A 21430-nucleotide genomic window follows, 5' to 3' on the forward strand; every position below is an offset into this window, starting at 1 on the left:
GTCAAATATATGTCAAATATGCCAAATATGTCAAATATGCCAAATATGTCAAATATGCCAAATATGTCAAATATGCCAAATATGTCAAATATATGCCAAACATGTCAAACATGTCAAATATGACATTTCCACCATAAATTTGACAATTTTGATGGTGAACGTACTCGTAACTCGTTGTCGTACGAGGGTTATTTGAATTGTTTAGATACAGATACTTGAAACGTTCCTTTCGGGCAAAAAAAACGGAATTGAATCTACGATTTTCGACGTGGATTCAACCGAACAGCAGTATGTGTCGATTGTTGCATAGAAACGTGAATAAATTCAATCGCGAACCTTCGAATAAGCTAGATAAGATAATGCAGAAAATACAACTAATATTTCGAATACCTCCGGTAAAATATATATCGGAAACATGATTTGTCACCTGTCATATGATATCATAGACGTCTTCTGAAGCAATTGCTCGGTATCCAACACGAACAAATCGTTTTGACAACCAATCGTTCATGCGGAATTGAATAGAGCTCGGTGTTGCCATATCTCGAAACTTACGTACCGGCCCCCGTATACCGCGACGTTTCCAACTAGATATCTAGTTTGATTAATAGTACTCCGTCATATGCCCTTTGGAAAGCGTGTTTTTTCACCTCGAAATCTTCATAACCTCTTTCGATTTCGGTTTTCAAACTTTCGACTTTTTTTTTCGACCGTCGAACTTAATTTTTATTATAATACGTTTTGCATCAGTTTATATTACTCTTAATACGCTTAGGGGATGAGATAAATAAACGTTTCTCACCCCTTCGGGTGACGGGATAACGAATTTTTTATGTATCGTATCTTATTTTAAAAAAAAAATAGTCATCGTTGAGTAATTATTTTTTAATGTTGTCAGTTGCAATGGTGTGTACGTTGATTGATTCTATTCATAAAAAAAAAATTGAAATCGCATTCGGGCTTAGAAAAATTTGAATTTGTAATGAGTTGATCTCGGGGGTGAGGACGACGATATTAAATTTTTTATTAAATATAGTATACGTAAATTGCATACTTTAGTTTAGAAATAATCGATTCTTTTCGATTGATCGATTATAAGTTGAATTTGTTGTTCATAGAATTTCTAATATTGTTTCCAAATGCATTTCTTCTTTTTCAGCGCGTTTAGAAATGTTCGTACTATTCCGAAACGATTTATATCGATGATCTTTGACGTTTTTAAAAATTTCAAGGTCATTTTATACTGACAGCAAGCCGAAAAGTTGTTCTGTGTAATACGTTTTAGTACAGTAATTTTATTACAAATAGACTAAATATTTCTTAATATTTTCATGGATATGACTTTTCTAATATAAGTTTTCGATCTTTTATTGGTTCTTTACAACCTTAACCTGTATAGAACAACAGAATTGATATGATTCGACGTCAATAGATATCCAATCAACCATATCCAACATAAAATGCCCCTATCTCCCCTAACAACTGCACAAAAACTTTGTCTGTGTCTCTTGCTACGATACGAACGCATATTTTTCATGCATAACAAGACTTCTTAATTAAAAAATCCTCAGAATTCGAATACATACTCGATTTTATTTATTATTTCGACAAACACATCTCGACGAATTGACTAATGTGAACCATCCATGTGTGTAAATATGTTCGCGTTTGAGAAGGCGGAGGCTCGAATTTCATGTCGGTTCGACCCCGGACGCAATTGACTTTAACACCTGTGCGTTCTCTACTGTTCGAAATCAAACCCCCGGGGGCCGATAGCCTTCCCTAATTATAGATAAAAGTAACTACAAATTACGCAATATGTTATCCAAAGTCAGATTTTATTAAAGCGGCAGTGACTACGAGTAACGATAAGTATTATTAATATTTAATACAAAAGTACGTAAATTGATATCCGAGATCTGGCAACATTGTTTTTTCTAGTTCTTGTTGAAGTTAGACGTTTTGACGTACGAAATAAATCGATTAAAAATCGATGTCTTATATCTAGAATTAAGATGAGATTTTACTAGTTTTCATTAATTATTTATAGAAAAATGTTTATTCGTAAAAAGGGAAAATTTTTCATGTAATTTAACCTTAACGAAGCATAAAAAAAATCATATTTCAAATGTATCGATAAATCGATTTATTTGATTGATAAATAGACTACGAGATTCATAGTAAAGACTGGTTGACACAGAACACGTAAACCAGCGATATAATCTTGATCACAAGCATGCGCAGATTAACGTTTTAGTACAAACTAAATATTATTCTAATCAACTATATATTTTTATAAAATTAATATTATCGTCTTATTTACTACCTTTACTGCCTTTTATTTACTTATTTTTATTCAGTAGTAGCTTTGTCCTTCATAAACAATCAGAAGTATACTACGAGGGTTATTTAAAAAATACGAAATATACAAGATTATTTAGTACTGCATTCTTTGTGATATAAATTGTTTTCATAGACACTTTGAAATAAAAAAAAAGGAAATAAACATGGCGCAATACACCCCTATGAAAAATAATTACAAGAATTACCGTAAATGTTTGCGTGTTTGATAAAAGAACACAAACAAATGAACCGGGGGGTGGGAACGACGTAAAAGGAACGATTGGAGTGACAATCTGTAACATATGACTGTCGATTGCGGTTTAATGGCCTACTTGGATTTAATTATAGGGTGTGAAAGGTTCAGACTTTTTTTCGATATGATCTTTTATAGGGTAGTTTATCAATTCGGCGTGTTTTCGTATAATTGTTTCATGTTAGGGTGCATTTCAGTTTTGAAATGGAATATAACTGGACAATTATATGTTTTTGATAAGTTTTAAGGACCGTAGATGGTAGAATGCGGCTCTGCTTCCTTCAAATCAATCTCGAGATAACGTTCAAGGTCAACATTGTTTCTAATATATTTCTCTATATATTAGACTATATATTTATTGCTATTATAGACACGGATACTCCTGTAGATAGATGAAGAATTTATTTATTTATATAAAAAGATTCATCTATTGATTTGTTGTTGAATTTGACCTACGTTTTTCTAAATCTATTTTTTTATTATACGAAACGTTATTCTGGTTGCCTATTTCACATATGCACAGGCGCACAACGAATTTACTAAACATATATACATACATATATTTGATACTTGATTATAACTATAACCTAACATATTATCTGTTCATTCGTATGTCTTTTATAAATAAATGAATTAAATATTCCTTTCTATGAAATTAATTTTATTGTTTTTCAAAGCATAACTTTTATATTTTCGAAACGTAACGTTATGTTGGTTGCCTAGTTCATCATTACATTCTTTCTGTAATCATATATTTATTTATTTAAACTTCAAATATTAGTATTTAGTATTTAAAAAATTTCGACCACGAATATTTTTTTGGTACATATATGTCCCAAAATTAAAAATTATTTTAAAAAACTGCGCAATTAACTAACGATGTTATAAGGTTACATACAACTTAGTAGGCAACCATTATTACATATTCTGATTCACGTAAATATATATATATATAATGTAAAAATGATTATTAGATTGTGAAACGTTATTTACATGGAAAAACCTTCCATTATAATCTCATTTTTCAATGTCTACGAGGACACAACACCATATGTTACAAACGGGCCCTTCTTTCATAAAAATACCATGAGTTTTCCAAGTTTAAAGTTTTGGTATTTCTCCATAGGCGTGCGGTGATTTAATAATTGAGAATGACATAATTTTTTCGTTAATATTTTGATTATTTATTAAGTATTATGTTTGAGATGGAGGAACCCTGCCCAAGTTCACAAAAAACTGAAAGTTTTTGCAAGGTATGCGGTGACAAAGCCTCCGGAAAACATTACGGTGTTGCCAGCTGCGACGGCTGCAGAGGTTTCTTTAAAAGAAGCATACGAAGGTGATTATTGATCATATAGAAATATTTCCATCCGAGATAGATACAAAAAAAAATGATATTCTCCTTATTATTCTTATTTCAGAAACTTAGAATACGTTTGTAAGGAGAACGGTAACTGCATTGTTGATGTAACGAGAAGAAATCAGTGTCAAGCGTGCAGATTTAAAAAATGTCTACAAGTTAATATGAAAAGAGACGGTGAGTTTTAAATCTACGCGTCAATAATTTTAGTACGACCCCCGTATACTCGATTGAGTTGTAAGCGTGTGTTTGATGAAGGAAACGGCGAACGTCATTAACAGAAAAAATAAACACAAGTGTGAACTCACTAAGTGGTAACAGTTGACGTGTCAAAAGGGCTTTTTATATTAAATGCGAGGGTAGCAGCAAATAAATATTTTTTTGTTCCCCTCTGTGTATATATATTTTCTACTATTAATTGTAATTTAATAAATTTATAAAACAATTAATTGTGGTTAAAAATTCTTCTTCTTTTTTTGCGATATATTGATAAGAAACATGAAACGTTGTCAAAAAAAAAACAAAAACAAACCGTAATTTGTTATAAATATTAACTTTTCATTAGAAAGAATCTTAAAGGTGCGCTGTCTTTCAACCCCATGGGAATTTTTCCACCTGTTCCGTACCCCTATATCGGAAACAAAACACCAACCGAGAAACTCACCCCCAACCTCATAATGTCATGAATCGACTTCTGATGGTCTATACTTAACAAAGGCGTATCTACAGTTATTATTTAGGGTGAAAATCGTTGTAGAAAACTCATTTTGAAATTAATTTAAAACTTAAGATTTAACTGATAACCTCGATGAATAAGACCACAAGGCGAGGTTATATAATTATTCACTAAGTCAATCTATCGTGTATAAATAAATAAAATTATCAAAATTCAATTCAGAATTCGAGCTGTCAACTTATGGTACAAGACCACAATGATAAAAAAAGAAGATCATATGATATTAGAAGTTTATTAATATTTATACAGGGACGATTCAATAATAATTCGAATAATTTGATTAAATTAATAAAATTTATTTAAAAAATATAATATCGAAAACGATATTTTTTGTAGTTTGTAGATTTAAATATTACACTTATTGTTATTCGTCACCATAGATAAATTAAATAAGATAATTCAATTCAGAATTCGAGCTGACAACTTATGGTACAAGACCACAATGATAAAAAAAGAAGATCATATGATATTAGAAGTTTATTAATATTTATATAGGGACGATTCAATAATAATTCGAATAATTTGATTATATGTTAAAATAATAAAATAAATGAATTGATTTTTGGTGGTAGTACGCCAATGAATTGTAGTTCATGGTTCTAATGATGATTACACAAGGCGATCGAATGTACTTGTAAATTTTTTATGATTTGACTTCTAGCTCGTTGTGCTAGTGGTGGCGCCCCTTATCGGAGGAGGGGATATCTGCCACTAATTACGATCTAAATGCCACCACCCGTACCGCCTCCTTCACCGATACCATTAATTATTCACATCTGTTTATATTTTGACCATTGTTAATACCATAGTGTTATTTTTTTCGTTGATTTTAGTAGAAATAATGTATTTATTATCACAATTGTGTACGAGGTATAAACGTAAAATTTGATGTTTTGTATCAGCTGTTCAACACGAAAGGGCGCCCCGCGCTAGTCATACTTCACCTCTGCATCACTATCCCTTAGGTTTGGGAACTAGGCTACGGCCTTTTCAATTTTCTCCCGTTTCTACGATTGGTAGTATCCCGCTTCAACTACAAAGTCCTCCGCTATTAGAACCCGTCATACCTCAAATTCCAGGGCAGTATTTTCATCAAGGTATCATTTATCCTACGGTTTCCATGCTGGGGACATTTGGAAAACAAAATACAGGTTTAAATTGTACAGGATTACGTAAGTTGGGTTGTCACTGTAAATGTCCTTGTTGTAAAATACCTTTTCATGATTGAAGGTCATTCAAGTTCACCTTATCCAGTTCAAAAACAATCTTCAACTATAGCCAATTCGAGTGTATCGCCTAGGAACATCATCAAAGACGATGAAGTTTCGAGTTCCGAAGAAATTGCTCAGTACAAAACATCAGAAAAAGGTAAAATTGTCAAAACAAATCTATACGTTGAATATAATAAATTTTTGCCACTTTTTATTTCTTCTTGTGTTTCTCCGTTTCTACCATCATCAAATTAAAACAAAAAAAATATCATTTTAGAATTAATTAATGAAGAATCTTCATCGAGGTTAAAATTACCAATAGATTCTTGTAGAACTACAATTAGACATTCGGATTTATCGTATCTAAATCTATTTCCTGCTGAAAATATATACGAATCGGCAGCAAAGCTTCTATTTTTATCTATTAAATGGGCCAGAACCATACCATCATTTTTACAGGTAAATTATTAATATATAATAAATAAATAAGAAAAACTGTTTACTAATTTATACATTGCTGTCATTCATTTCTACTCTGTAATTACTCTATGGAATATTAAAAGTGTGAATCATAGATCTTGAAAAGAACTGTCAGTATATTGAAATATATTATTTTACACTTGACCACAATGAAAATTGTAATAGAATTATCGTATAATAACTATAATAATAATATTAAAACTATTTTATTATTGAATTCAACAAAAAACATAAAGAAACGAAGAATTATTCACAAATATTTATCATAGATTACATATACGTTCTTTGTAGTAGTTATATGTCATTTTCTTCTTCTTTTCTATTCTATTGAGTTTAAACTATTATAGTAATTCATTGAACTAACTGTATTAATAGAACTTTATATATTATTTCATTCAGCTATCGTACGGGGATCAATCTATTTTATTGGAAGAAAGTTGGAATGAACTATTTGTATTAACTGCGGCGCAATGGGCGTTTCCAGTGGATGAAGGTATTTTTACCAATACCATTTTATCGATTATTGAACGTTCTACATGATTATGTTGTATTCTATAGCTATTCTATTGAATAATGCGGTGGCTCCTACTTCCCGTCACGTACTATTAGAAGAAGACGCCCGGAAGTTGAGAGAAATAATAACAAGATTGAATTTACTTAGAGTTGATCATACCGAACACGCTTGTTTGAAAGCGTTGGTGCTATTCAAAGCAGGTACAGTTGGATTCATTTGAAATTTGACAGAAAAAAATTAGGTTAGGACGTTAATAGACGATTTGTTTATAGAAAGCAGGGGTCTCTGTGAACCAGCTCACGTCGAACTACTGCAGGATCAAACTCACGTAATGCTCCACGAATATTGCGCGCAAAGACAAACTGTACATAAAGGGAGATTCGGGAAACTTCTACTCACTTTACCGGCTGTTCAATCGGTTTCGAGGAGGGGATTGGAGGAACTTCTCTTTAGACAAACGGTGGGAGACGTCGCCATCGACAGACTTTTGGGCGATCTTGCCAAAGCAGCAGGATAAAAAAATCGATTATTATTAATGTGGAATTTATTTATCAGTATTGTGATTCGTTATATTTATTTTTGTGTTAATTATTTATGGATATATATTAAATAATATATAAGTAAACAGTGTTTTATGTTTCACTCTAATGCTTTTCGAAAATTATGATCTGAGATCAAGCAGATCAGCGATCAGCTGATTGCGAATCCTAGCCTGGATTTAGATCACAGTTTCTTTTCAATTCTTGGTTGGAAATTCAAATTTAAAACATGATTTTCAAGAACTTTTTTACGCTAATTTTTTCATGATATTCATTTACTAATCCGATCATAGTTTCCGAAAATTCCTTCTGTGTTTGTCTATTGAGACATTTCGATGATTTATATAACGGATTTGATTAGGATATAAGTCGATGGTTTCCAACTTTGAACTATAGTTGCGTTTGTTAATGTTATTCATCGATCAGAGCGAGTAGAGAGTGATTTGTATCGCGTTATAGATTGTACAAATTGATTACGCTACAAGCCGAACAATCTAAAATAATTGAAGTCAGCCAGTTATAATAGTATCTTTCTATCTAGATTCCGAGCTACTTTTTATATCCGAACGCGTGCCAAGCGTGAGATTGACTTAAATTGGTACTGCCGAACGATATCGAAAAGTCAGATTCATTAGACATTTCTATTTTAGACAGTTGACAGATTGACATTATATTGTAGTTATGAAAAGAAAACTAATTAATTAGTATATCTTTGGTTTAAATTATCCAATATTCTAATTCTTATTTAATTATAAAGATCGAATGTTTTAATTATAGAACTTTTATCAAAACTCCGAAATTCCTCAAGCTGAATATTATATTGTAACATTTTGTGAATTTTGACGAAGTTAATCATATTCGACTAAAGTTACTTTTCAATGTAAGTCAGTTCATTTCTAGCAGAAGGAGAGCCTTTTCGTTTCACGTTTCACTTGTAAACCGCGTAATAAAACACAAAAACAACGATCATTTCGATTTTAGTGATTTTTTTGCAATGTCCGGTAAAATTCTCGATTGATAGTACTAGTACTTCGTTAAAAACTAAAACGTTAAAACTAAATGGAAAAAAAGTATTTTTCCAGTGGTTTTACCCATACCTGCATGTCTAATAGGTAAAATTAATGATTGAAACCAATGGGTAAATAAATAATACAACTAGTAAGTAATAATCAATTTATTTATAAAATAGAAAGTTTTTTGAAAATTTTACATAAATTGTATAATAGAGATTCATTTTAAAAATACAGTTGAGCTCTTTTTTTGCGGGGTTAAATCATAATTGATAGGAATAATAGAATTTCTACCATAGTCCAATATTATCAAATTTTCACTTCTCAGATCTTTTTGTGTGTTTTTCATGATGATTTTTTTCGATTTTAGGTCGCCTTTTATCGAAATTTCAGTTATAAAACATGAAATTTCAATAAAACGAGACCTAAAATCAAGACAAAAATAAATTTAAAAACATAATATGAGTAGAAGTGATAAACTAACCAATTATTGGTTGGTACAAATGGTCACTTTTCTAAAAAGTGACTGAAAAGTGATTGAATAGGTTTATAATTGATTCAAATTGATTGAATATTGAAAAAATAATATTAATTGAATATATTGATTTGAAAAAGCTTCAAAATACACTTCAGGTACTAAAAAATTGAACAAATAACCCAATATATTGTTCGGTACAAATGAACTACTCAACATATCTTCTAATATAAACATGCCAGGTTGGTTTTTTCCAATTAGAAAGTACATTTAGACAATTTGGAGGTACTGACAACGACAAAGAGTTAAATTAACAAACTTTACATAACTTGAAAAGAGAGTAGTCACTTTGTAGGTGATTTAATTGATGAAAATATACTTGTAATTGATTCAAATCATTTAAATACTCCAGAAATGTTATAAATTGAATATATCAATTTGAAAAAGCTTCAAAATAAACTTCTGGTACTAAAAATTGAACAAATAACCCAATATATTGTTCGGTACAAATGAACTACTCAACATATCTTCTAATATAAACATGTCAGGTTGGTTTTTTTCAATTAGGAGGTACATTTAGACAATTTTAAGGTACTTACTAAGACAAATAGAACGATTAACCAACTGTAGACAAATTTAAGAGAGAATAGTCACTTCATAGGTAATTATATTAGTTAAATTTTGATTGTAATTGATTCTAATCATTCTAATGCTCAAGAAATACTAGGGAATTGAATTCGTTTGATGTAACAAAGCTTTAGTACTAAAAATGAACCGAAACCTATTTTTACCAACTACTTTTGATATGTATTACCTTAAACAGTTTTCGAACTATCATTTATATTAAATATAACTGAAAAATAATTTGTTTGTTATAAAATTTGTTGAATTTCAGTCTTATATAATGTCGAGATTTAAAAAATACATAAAATTACCTGCTAATCAAATAACGAAATACTAATTATATAGTTACGAGATCCCATGTTGCGAAATTATTGTTGAAACAAATTTTCATTGTGATAGTCGCGTTTATTTTATTCTCTTCAGCTGCTAAACACGTACCTGCTGCCAAATTGTAAATCGGAGTCTCTTTCTAACAAAAATACAATTTTCTCACTATCCCCTATCGAAGTTGATTAAATTTGTTATCTTACCCCTCCGTTATGTTTCCATTCTTGATCGCCACCCATTTCATGGCACTTATATAAGACAGGAGAGGTTTTGCCATACTGGAGGCAAAGTAATTGCGCCAAAACTAATTCGTTTTTATCAGTTTCGTACCAAATTTGATTTTTAGTTTTAGAACATTTCCTTAAACAGCAAAAATAAATGTTAAATGTTGTTCTAAACTGTAACAGAGAAGTAGAAATTATTTTTTTTTAAATTTTATCAACTCTTATAATTATTTTATTCTATTATATAAACATTTATATGATCTTTAACAAAATTAATAAAATAGAAATGAATTTTTTCATGAAACTAATATTTTGATACAGTAAATAATAATTATTCGATAAAAAAACTGTAAATCGGTTCATAAACAGCTTCAATTACCAAAAAATTGTTTTTAGGAACTTTATACGAAATAAAAATCAATTGAAATGATATTTGACATTTTTTTTTGTATAAAACTCACCTCAAAATCAAATGACTTCCTTTAGTTTTATAATCCCTTCCGCTTTGTACACAAAGACTACTATTATGTAAACGAATCTCGAATTGGTCAATATAATTCCGTTTTCTTATGTGCCAAGGTTGGTAAACGTCCTTTTCCAAAGCCGACCACTTTTTCTTCAACCTCTCGCCGTCTTCCGAAGGTAAGGGAAGTTCCGGGTACACATTTTTCAAATACCAATCAAAATCGAAACATTTTAATTCTTTACGAAGCTGTAATCTAGATGAAATATCACCGTAATTAACGTTTTTAGCATCCGAACGTTGTTTCAAGAAGAAATCTTTGTAAGAGTCCATCCAGACGTTGGCAACTCGTAAAGAATTACGTAACATTGTATCTTGTCCATCAGGGGACCCGTAAGGTCTTCTATGTCTAAAAATATGACCTACTCTACTGCAAGGTATCAATTCCAAACTACCCCCACACATCCATATCTAAAATACCGAAAAATTTGATAATTTACCGAAGAATTATATTTTCAGTAGCTTACTCTGAATGATATTTCCAAATTTTCACCGCCCCAAATATCCATGCCTGCATCGTACTCCCCAATGTCTACAAAATAATTTTTATCTATCGCGAACAAACCCCCCGCCATTGTTGGGGATTTTATCGGTTTAATAAAATCTTCTTTACTTTGCAAAGTACCCGTCGGTAAATTCTCCCATTTGAAATGTAAACCCCAATTAAAACCGCCCCTGACAAGCGGACTACCGGAATAATTAAAAGTATCAGCGTTTATAATATCGATGATGGGCATTACTACGTTTGTTCGTTTCTCATGGATTCTATATAAAAGCGGTTCTATCCAACCTACATTAACTTCTATATGACTATCCAAAAATATCAGAACCTTGAAACATTCAATTTGTGTACTAAAGACTATGAAAAATGAAAGTATCCTACCTCTCCTTGGGCTTTTCTTGATCCAAACATCCTAGCTCGAATTAATCCTTCTCGTCTATCAGTCTTGAATAATTTCACTTTTTTAAATTCTTGTTTTTTAAAGTACGTCACGAGATCGGAATATAGATTTTCGATGTCGCTTTCGTCGTTTATTAAAATGATTTCTTTCAACAGATTATCGGGTGTTCTATCAAGAATTGATTGAACACTTCTCAATAATGTTCTGTAATGTTCGTTATAAAAACAAATAATAATACTAGCGGAAGGTAAATTGTTGGGGAATGATTGTGTTTTGCATCTAAAATTATACGATTTATAATACAAAATTGTTAATATTAATTCGTATCTTACAAAGAATTTCTCGTATCAGGGATACTTCTATTTAAACCGAGTCTATTACTTATTAATACATTGTATGCGTGTATTTTGTAACCTTCGTCTTTAATTATTTGATCTTTAGGACTTGTAATTATTCCTATTTCCGATAAATCTGAAAGCTCGCGATAATTATGTGAACTTAATTTTTATATTCGTCACTTACCTTTGTTCGTATCACCATTATTTTCAGTAGATTCTATTTTTTTGAAAAGAATATTAGCGCTACTAGTAATTTTTTTTACCGCGACATTGTTTAAATTACTAGTTTTAATAGTTGTAGAAAAATTTTCGTTTTTTGATAATTGAAAATATAAATAGAGAGATATTAGCCAAGTCGCCGAAGCAAAACATATACCATATAAAAATGATTTATTAAGACTAACCATTTTTTCCTAATTAAACATTTTATTTATCCTTTACATATATAAGTCAATTCGTATAAAGGTTATTTCTTCTTTTTTAATCGAATATTTTCCATTTTTAACAACGCATTCAGCTACCATAATTGATTTTTATAAAAATACTTTTTGAAAACTATGACTTCATGTTGATCACCAATCAGCTGATTAATGATCCTAACCCAGTTTTTGAACGTCAAGTTCAGTTTTCGATGGAATTGTCAAATTTAAAACATAATATACAAAAACTTGATTTTCATTACATTTTTATCTAGTTTTATACATTTTCAATGTTTAATATTTGTTATTGAACAGATATCACCCACGGATTTTTAAGTTGAAATGCCGAAAGTATAAAAACCACAAAACTAAATAACCTTTCAAGAGGAATAAATAATTCTTAAAGTGCAAAAAACCATAGACAAACGACTATTCGAAAGGATCATAATGTCTGAACGTGATCCGAGTTAGTTTTTGAACGTCCAGATCACAGAATATATAATGTATGTTCTGTGATTCAGATCATGATCGGGTTATCATAGATTTCGAAAAGTCCTATAGGTGTGGTGCCACTGCCAACTAACCGAGAAACCTGTCAAAAGTTATTTTTCTATATTTTATTTATAAAAAGTAGCTGATAAGTCCCAACGATGGTGATTAAAGTGTACATCAGTGGAATTTCGGGAAATAAAGAGGTCTCTTTAGTTTCTACCTATTTTATTAACAATTATAATATTTTTAAATAAATGTTATAGGTGAAAAAAAGACAACAAAGAGTCCTCTTAATATTAGATTCTAAAAATGTTAAATACGAAGTTATAGATATGGCCGAGCCCGGGGCTGAAGAGGCCAAAGATTTTATGCAAAATAATTCTACTTCTTTCGGAGGTACAATAGGAGATCCTACGCCTAGACACCCTCTCCCACCTCAGATCTTTAATGACGAAGTATATTGTGGGGTAATTAATTGAATTTTTAGGTTAAGTTTATAATTATTACGATTTCTTGTTTTTTTCTTTGATTTCTAGGATTATGATATGTTCGATATGGCGAATGAATTAGATGAAATGGAAAAATTTTTAAAATTAGAACCGAATTCGTTAAACGAACAAATTTCTAGTGCTGAAATTAATCTGAAAAATGGAGATGCTTCTATTGATGAAAAAATAGATAACGTACTTGGAAAAACTGACGAATCAAAGGAAAATGAAGTGCCCAATGAACAAAAAGATGTAGAAGACAATAAGGAAGACGGATCTGGAGATAGAGAGGTTAGTAGATTATATATTTAATGAAATTATCAATTTTTTATCTAAAAATGATTTATGTTGATTATTTATCGAAATTTTTCTATTTAAAGGCGATTATTACAATAGTTTTTGATTATTTTTCACTGAATGATGTTCAAATCGTAATTTCGGCATTATTTTGTTTTCTTTAATGATCATTTATTCAGTTTTTTCATAATTTTATCACAATATCAACGAAAATCGTGTATATTTAATTGAATTATTAATTAATTTATCTCTTAATGATTTGTTTTGTTTATTTAACAAATTTTGTCTCTTTTAAAGTGATTATAACAATAGTTTTTGTAATTTTTTCCCTAAATACTGTTCAAATGTTAATTTTCTGGAAAATGATCTTACAGACTGTGTAAATAATACAAATTAATTGCCAACTTTTTTATTTTTTGTTTATTAATTCTTTTAAATATCGAACCTACAATTATATATTCTGTATAAGGTCGTAAACTTATGTATAATAGTGAATTAGAACAAAGTCTTTGCCAGGTGGATTATGAGAGTTTTCTTTGTGGGATGAGGAAAAATTAAACACCAAACTGTACTATTTCTAATATATTTCCTACTTTTTGAATACCATCAGTTTAGTAATAATATTTTCAGGAAATATTAGAAAATGGTGGTTTGGGTGTCGAGGAAAAGGTAGAAGAAACCACTGATAAAGAGGTGTGATTTTATTATACAAAATCGGTTAAAAGTAGAAAATAAATAAAATAAAACGTTAAAATAACAAATACTTAGGGTTTAAATACACTTTTAGGACACATTAGAACAAGATGGCACAGAAAATAAAACAATAGTAACTACAGATAAAGAGGTTATCTAAAATAGGCTTTAATAAATTTTTTTTTGGCTGTTTTTGTGTGGGTTAGATTAGATTTTATACTGTGTTTACTAACTTTAACTTGAAATAAAAGTTTAACAACGAAATTTAACACATTCGCAACTGATTTAGTTGCGATTAAGTTTTAAATCTACTTTTTTGGAAAGTTACCAATCAGTTAAAGCTAATTTTGATATTTGTAGCCACAATGTTTGTTAAAAATTATTGTTTTGCTTAATATTATAATCTAAAGTAGAAATGAATCAGTTACGAGGGAGATACGATATAGAGAAAATGTTTAAAACTCTTTTTCCATTTATCATATTTATTCATCTTTGAAAACTTTAATGAATCATGTTTAAATATTATTTAGGTGAAAATATGTTGTTTTTAAGGAAAAATTAACTGAATTTTACTTATATTTCGTCAGAATTATAACGTCATAATTTTATTTAAATAAAAATGTGTTATTACATAGGTAGAGCTTTCGAAATCAATTTTACTAGCTTTTTAATTAAATTTGATTTCAATATTAACGAAAATTATTCATACTAACCTGATTTTTAGAAGCAGAAACTTTGCACAAAAATTCATTCACACTTTTGCACAAAATGCACCAAAAATTGAATTGCCCTGAAATTTCCACCACGTGAAATGATTAATTTACACTTACTTTTATTGTATAATTCAATTTATATTTCAGCTTATTAATTTTGTAATGCTTTTCTTACATTTCATATTTAATCACAGTTAAAATTCAACTTGAAATAGGTTACGAATGACAATCGTCTTCTTTTTTAAACTCAACAAATATTCTTCCATTTTTATAAACGGTGCCTCTTTCAACTTGGAATTAATCTTGTGATTAAGTTGCATTTTAACGTCAATGCGAGTTATTTAGAGATTGTACTAACTTTTCTTTTATTATATTTGTGAAAATTAATCTAACCGTTAGTTTTAAAGATATAAATAAACATTATTTGTCATATATAAATTGCTGAATAACTTATATATCAAATTAGACGAAATTTTAGGATTTAAAAAAAGAAGAAGCGGTTGAGAGTGAATCTAAAGAAAATTCTGCAATTAACGAGGTACAGTATAATTGCAGATGTTCTTTCAAGCTTGCTTAGTTATTTAAAAAGGCGAAATTTTCTAAACTAATTATTATTTTATCGATTTGGGTTTACTTGGCTACATATGTGTGTTAAATAAAATCAATTTTAACAAATAGAAACGTCAATTTCAGGACATAGAAAAAGTAGAAGCAGTTGAGAGTGAAATTAAAGACAACTCTGATCAAAAAGAGGTATGACCATTGATAAATTAGATGCGGATTTATTTTGTTTTGTTTTTTACACAATCGTTTGACAGTTCTATGATTTTACACTGATACCCCTCTCATTTATTCTTTATCTATGGAACGCCACTCTTTCTTCTTCTTTTTTATATTGTTGGTATTGGCTGGTAGGAGCATATGATTGCCATAGGCGTAGAGTGATTGATTTAACCTTGCTGCCTATAAAATTTTGACGTCAGTGTAGACTTTCGGATAAGGGTTGTTGTTATTTCCATTGTAGGACCCGGTCGATAAAGATGACGTTGACAGTGGTGCTGGGGATGAAGCCGAAGAAGACGAACTAGAAAATGTAACTCCTCTCGAAAAGTCTGATGAATAATTTTTAGAATTATATCAAAAACGCACTGATGACGTAATTATAAGATACCGAAACACCATAATTATTTAAAAAAAAAACGTTTGAAAAAAATTCTGGTTCATGCGATAAATTTAATTAAAATATATTCTGTAGCTTTGATTAGAAAAAAAAAATGAGCATCTGCTATCGTTGATAAAACAATCGGAATTTTCTTTGAAATTAATTTTTGACATGGGATTATGTTGAAAAAAATATACTCACTAGCAAAATTATTCAACAGTTTAAATAAATAAAATATATATATATATATATATATATATATATATATATATAAAATAAATTATTGTTACGCCACTGGTAAAATTAAAGATTCAACTGACATCATGTTTGCCTTGGACGATAAGTTACTGGTCGTGTAGCTGTCGACAACGTATGTAAAAGTTCCATAAAAAAGAAGATTTGTAATCGTTATTGTTGAAGTTGTTTTAGAGGGTTATATTGTGAATAATTGTTGATTCAATATTATAATTTTGTGAAAGTTACTACTAGAGTTTGATTAAAAGTTATTTTGTAATGATATTTTCTGCCCTTAATGATAATTTCACTGGTGAGTATACTATTTAAATAGCAATTTCGAACCTGTAATTGATAAAAAACAAAAAGGGTTGTTCAAATAATACTGGGTGTTTCTTTGTTCAATTATTTGCCAAATTTATTCATTATCGCATTAAATCGTTAATTATTTATTCCTCATTACCTATTTATCACATTTTAATTGCTATACTATAATTGTAACATTATCGCTGTTTCGTCAACCACGTTTTCGTTTTACTTATTAAAAAATGTATAAGGATCAAATTAAACAAACTGTCCTTCACTATAAACTCTTAAATTTGAAATAATCGAATTATATATGCAAAAAGTGAGGTTACTTCAATACGAGGGAAATATGATAAGACGATAACAGTATATAATAAATTATACTCTGTATTTAGGTGCAATAAACTGCTTTGATCAAAAACAAAAGTAACATATATCATATGTTTATTGTATTTTGTAAATATTTATTATGAATAACTTCAAATAAACTTTCATTTTGCATTTTTTGTTTTATTTTATATTTGAAGCATCTTTAGGTAAGTTACGTAGAATTGACAACATTGGATAGTCGTCGAAAGGTACATATAACCACAGATCTAATAACACAAGAGACAAAACACTTCATTCATAAAACGCATATAAGTAATGAGTGCAAAAAGGAGAGAGTTATCCTTGTCTGCTTAAAATTGTATTCCGGCAACGTTGCAAAATGAGTAGTTTCTTATGCCGCCAGTGGTGTACTGATTATCGACGAAATTTATTATAAATAAAACATTTTGTTATATTGTAAATTTATTATACTTTATTCAGAAAAAACTATATTCTAAAGAAAAAGAACACTCCCCAACCATTTCTAGTTAGCATTTAGTTCGATGATTGTTGTCTATGATGTTTTGTGTGACGTAACACTTTCTGATCTGTGTTCGCAGTCACGTGACTTAATGCCTGTTTTAATCTAAATTATTTTCGAAGAAAAGTATTAATAATCATTAATTTTTATGAGGAATCGATAGTTTTCTTCATTTATGATTAGAAACTATAGGAGGAAAGGAAAGTCAAAGTATTAAAATAACGGAATTTATTTAAAAAAATCACTTGCCTGATTAAAAATCATACACACTACATATTATTTTTTCTGGTAAACGAAAATATCGAAAAAACTAGTACTAATAGTTCAGTAGAAATATTTCAATAATATTAACAAAAATTTATGACCCGCCACTGGCGATAAAAAATTTCTTTTTCTGACAAACCATAACCACACTTACCAATGAAAAGTTAAATCTGGAAATAAATGATCCACAAACTACATAACCACGAACCATAATTGTTTTATAATTGAAATTTCTTTCAAGAAAAATCACAAATATATACCGAAATACCCAAATAGTTGAAAAAATAAAATAATTATAGATGTAAAATGTCTGGAAGGCAACGCCGCAAGAAATAAATTCGTTCGTTATCGCGTATCCAGCCAACACGTAACGTAAAATTATAAACGGTGTTGTCATATTTCTTTTTATCTTGGTATAGAAATCTCATACCAATAATTAATAAAATGGAATAATTATTTTATAATGAATAGTTTGATTTTAATATAAAACAATTTGGTATAAAAATAAATAAAAACGCTATTTTTTATTAGTTAAATGTAAATGATACTAAATTGCTTCTATTTTATTTTATTTTTTCTCGATAAACTTATACTGTTTATAAATTTGGCTACACTGTGGCTATAGTTGTTATAAGCAGAAACCCAAAAAAGAAGAAATACAAGGGGAGTTTAGAAAGTTATAGACAATTTATCGTAGTGTATTTATAGTATTTTGTATACAGTGGAGAGTTAAAAAGTGCACTGAAGTAATATAATTAATAAAGTTATTTATAGCAAAAATTAAATTTGGTTTTTTTGAACTAATTTGACGAACAACAGGCGGGAATTTGAGTAATTCGAATTTACAGTGGGAGTTAGTTGAAGTCGAAGTAAAATTCAATACTTAAAAATGAAATATATAAAGTTTAACGTAAAAATATTTTTATTTCAAAACTATTTCCGCAGTAGATATTTTTTGATCGTTGGAACTAACACCATCTACTAATTTAAGAAATATATCCAGTTCTCCTAATTCGTTAGCGGTATCGAATAGATTGTAATCCTAAAATAATAAACAAAAACATCCACGACCTTGAACTGTAGTTATAACTTACCCCGCAATAAACATCGTTGTTGAAAAATTGTGGCGGCAAAGGATATTTTGGATTTGGATCGTTCATTGTTCCACCCAGAGATGTCGCGTTTGATCTCATAAATATTTTGTGGCTCTCGCTGTCCTCACCCGTGATGTCCACAATTTCGTAGTCTATACTTTTAGCATCTAGTATCGACAACACTCTTTGTTGACGAGATTTTACCTATAAGTTTTATTGTAAAAGAAAAAATATATTTTCGATATACCTCCGTATAATAAAACTACTTTTTTCATACTAATTACTATAAATAAAAAGCATGACCCTCGTAGTATTTCATTTGACAACCATCATAGACAGTAGGTTAGCGATTTGAATGGTTGTTACTTATACGTCACGTCGGACGCCATTAAAATCCACGTTTTATATTTATGTATATCGTATTTATAATATTTTATTATATTATTTGTTTTTTGGGTATTTCAATTTATTTTTTCATTAGTAAATATAATATTTGACATAACTACAGCTACTTTTTAAAATAAAGTTATCGTATCTTCAGCTTGCTCGTTACGCCATCTCGTTTTCAATAGTTAAACTTTGATCCGAGTATTTGATGGAATCTGTGTTTTACAATTTCTACTGAACATCGATTAATGTTTTAAAATCAATTATATATTTCTATTAATAAAAAAAAACTATTATTTATTTGATATATCACGTAAGATAATTTTATTTTTTCACGAAATATCGTAGAATTATTGACATTTAATTTAAATACCCCGCGCCATCTTTACGAAAATGCTGGAAATAATAGCATTATTTTAACTACAAATGACATACCTGTCCTGTGACGTTTACATTAGATTTATCGGTAAAATAAGTTATTGGTTTTTATAGATCATAATTATATTAGAAATTTGACGAATATGGAAGATTTATGGTATGTTTTTATCAAGATTTGACGTAATTTGATGAAATATCGTAGAATTATTGACATTTAATTCATATCCCCAACGCCATCTTTGTGAAAGATCGAGAAATAGTAGTAGTAAAGTGATTTATTCCTTATTTCAACTAAAAATGACATTACTCAGTGTCCAGTGGCGTAGGTATCAGATTTTTGACGTAGATAGTAAATTTATGATCTAAAGTACGTCATTAAAACGATTGGTATTACTTTTAATAGTTTTTTAATGTATACATATGTTTAATATTGAATATCCTTGGTTATAGTTGTTACCGGGTGATTTAAAAAAGTATATATTTCTAAATCAGTTTAATAATTGTGATTACGAAAATTTATTTATAAAATACACGACACTGGTTATAAAATTTAAATAACGAGTTGCATACCAATAAAATACGAATAAATTAACTGTTATTTTCAAGGTAATTGAAGGAATTCCTCAGGTACTTACCTCTGTATTTCCGGAAACACCACTAATATAAACTTGCACTACCATGTTTGACACCCCAAATATCTCAGGAAAACAACTTTCCGTTCAATTAATCACGCTGGCATTATCTTTGTTTGTTTATAAGCAAAATTATCGTCAATTTCAAAGTATACATGAGATAAGTATGTAACTGTTTTAAAATGACGATTCTACGACTAGTTAGTGCAATATAATTATCGTTTTTTTTTTGTTTTCGTCGGAGTGGGACAACGAGAGGTTATTTCAACGGTATACGAGGGACGGTTCGAAAATACTATGATTATATTTTTGTTTTTTATAAATTACCGATTATTTGGGCGGAATTTTTTTTTTTAATAAATCGACGATGATATAATGTACCGAGTGGGTAATAAAGAACGATCATCGCTTTCACGATCGGATTATTTTTTATCATTTTTTTTTTGTTTTCGTCGGAGTGGGACAACGAGAGGTTATTTCAACGGTATACGAGGGACGGTTCAAAAATACTATGATTATATTTTTGTTTTTTATAAAATACCGACTATTTGGGGAGAATTTGTTTTTTTAAATAAATCGACGATGATATAATGTACCGGGTGGATAATAAAGAACGATCATCGCTTTCACGATCGGATTATTTTTTATCGTTTTTTTTTGTTTTCGTCGGAGTGGGACAACGAGAGGTTATTTCAACGGTATACGAGGGACGGTTCAAAAATACTATGGTTATATTTTTGTTTTTTTATAAATTACCGACTATTTGGGCGCGTTTTTTTTAAATAATGACACCGATATTCGGTACAATTTTCTGAACGCCCTGTATGAATTATTAACAAGGTTTTAACATATTTTGAAAATTGTAAGTGTTATTTATCCAAATTCCGAAAAAAATTAGATCTAACTCACTTAAATTTGGAAATATGAGTTTTTTAGTGGACAACTGCACGTGTCCAAAAATTTCGAAAATGTGAAATAATTAAAAAATGGTGGACTTTGGCCATACGATGCCTTATATAAAGTTATATTGAAATTTCGCGTAGATTTCAAAAATTTAATAAAAACCATAGCATCATATTTGAAATAACGAAGTTTGGGTCAATTTCCGGTATAAACTAGTGTGTACCGTTTTAGGAATAACCAATACACTCACAGAAACCCA

General features: G+C 29.4%; 4 protein-coding genes across 8 annotated transcripts; 2 read left to right on the forward strand and 2 right to left on the reverse strand.

The window, feature by feature from the left end:
* The first annotated feature begins 3801 nt into the window (after window positions 1-3801).
* LOC130894551 (nuclear receptor subfamily 2 group E member 1-like) lies at window positions 3802-7486 on the forward strand. The gene is made up of 8 exons (XM_057801430.1): window positions 3802-3935; window positions 4018-4133; window positions 5595-5864; window positions 5923-6060; window positions 6181-6362; window positions 6783-6876; window positions 6942-7097; window positions 7170-7486. The coding sequence occupies exons 1-8, from the start codon at window positions 3802-3804 to the stop codon at window positions 7412-7414; spliced, it is 1335 nt and encodes a 444-aa protein (XP_057657413.1). The 3' UTR covers window positions 7415-7486.
* Window positions 7487-8595: 1109 nt separating this feature from the next.
* LOC130893771 (polypeptide N-acetylgalactosaminyltransferase 35A) lies at window positions 8596-12565 on the reverse strand. Its single transcript, XM_057800128.1, has 7 exons — window positions 12044-12565; window positions 11854-11992; window positions 11503-11800; window positions 11087-11449; window positions 10558-11030; window positions 10076-10232; window positions 8596-10014 (listed from the first exon to the last, which is right to left on the reverse strand). Exons 1-7 carry the CDS (start codon window positions 12264-12266, stop codon window positions 9883-9885), a joined length of 1785 nt encoding a protein of 594 aa, XP_057656111.1. The 5' UTR covers window positions 12267-12565; the 3' UTR covers window positions 8596-9882.
* Window positions 12566-12809: 244 nt separating this feature from the next.
* Window positions 12810-17164, forward strand: LOC130893782 (SH3 domain-binding glutamic acid-rich protein homolog). Of its 5 annotated transcripts, XM_057800152.1 has the most exons (8): window positions 12810-12973; window positions 13034-13237; window positions 13307-13549; window positions 14186-14248; window positions 14343-14399; window positions 15440-15499; window positions 15655-15714; window positions 15986-17164. In XM_057800152.1, exons 1-8 carry the CDS (start codon window positions 12929-12931, stop codon window positions 16082-16084), a joined length of 831 nt encoding a protein of 276 aa, XP_057656135.1. In that variant the 5' UTR covers window positions 12810-12928; the 3' UTR covers window positions 16085-17164. The 5 variants fall into 5 exon arrangements, with proteins under 5 accessions (XP_057656135.1, XP_057656136.1, XP_057656137.1 ...); XM_057800153.1 differs by lacking the exon at window positions 15655-15714 and having other exon boundaries at window positions 12812-12973; XM_057800154.1 differs by lacking the exon at window positions 14186-14248 and having other exon boundaries at window positions 12812-12973.
* Window positions 17165-17726: 562 nt separating this feature from the next.
* On the reverse strand, window positions 17727-20488 carry LOC130893787 (SH3 domain-binding glutamic acid-rich protein homolog). Its single transcript, XM_057800161.1, has 3 exons — window positions 20272-20488; window positions 18872-19075; window positions 17727-18819 (listed from the first exon to the last, which is right to left on the reverse strand). The coding sequence occupies exons 1-3, from the start codon at window positions 20314-20316 to the stop codon at window positions 18700-18702; spliced, it is 369 nt and encodes a 122-aa protein (XP_057656144.1). The 5' UTR covers window positions 20317-20488; the 3' UTR covers window positions 17727-18699.
* Window positions 20489-21430: the final 942 nt, after the last annotated feature.

This window comes from Diorhabda carinulata, chromosome 5, assembly GCF_026250575.1.
Source record: "Diorhabda carinulata isolate Delta chromosome 5, icDioCari1.1, whole genome shotgun sequence".
In the NCBI taxonomy this organism is placed as follows: Eukaryota; Metazoa; Arthropoda; class Insecta; order Coleoptera; family Chrysomelidae; genus Diorhabda; species Diorhabda carinulata.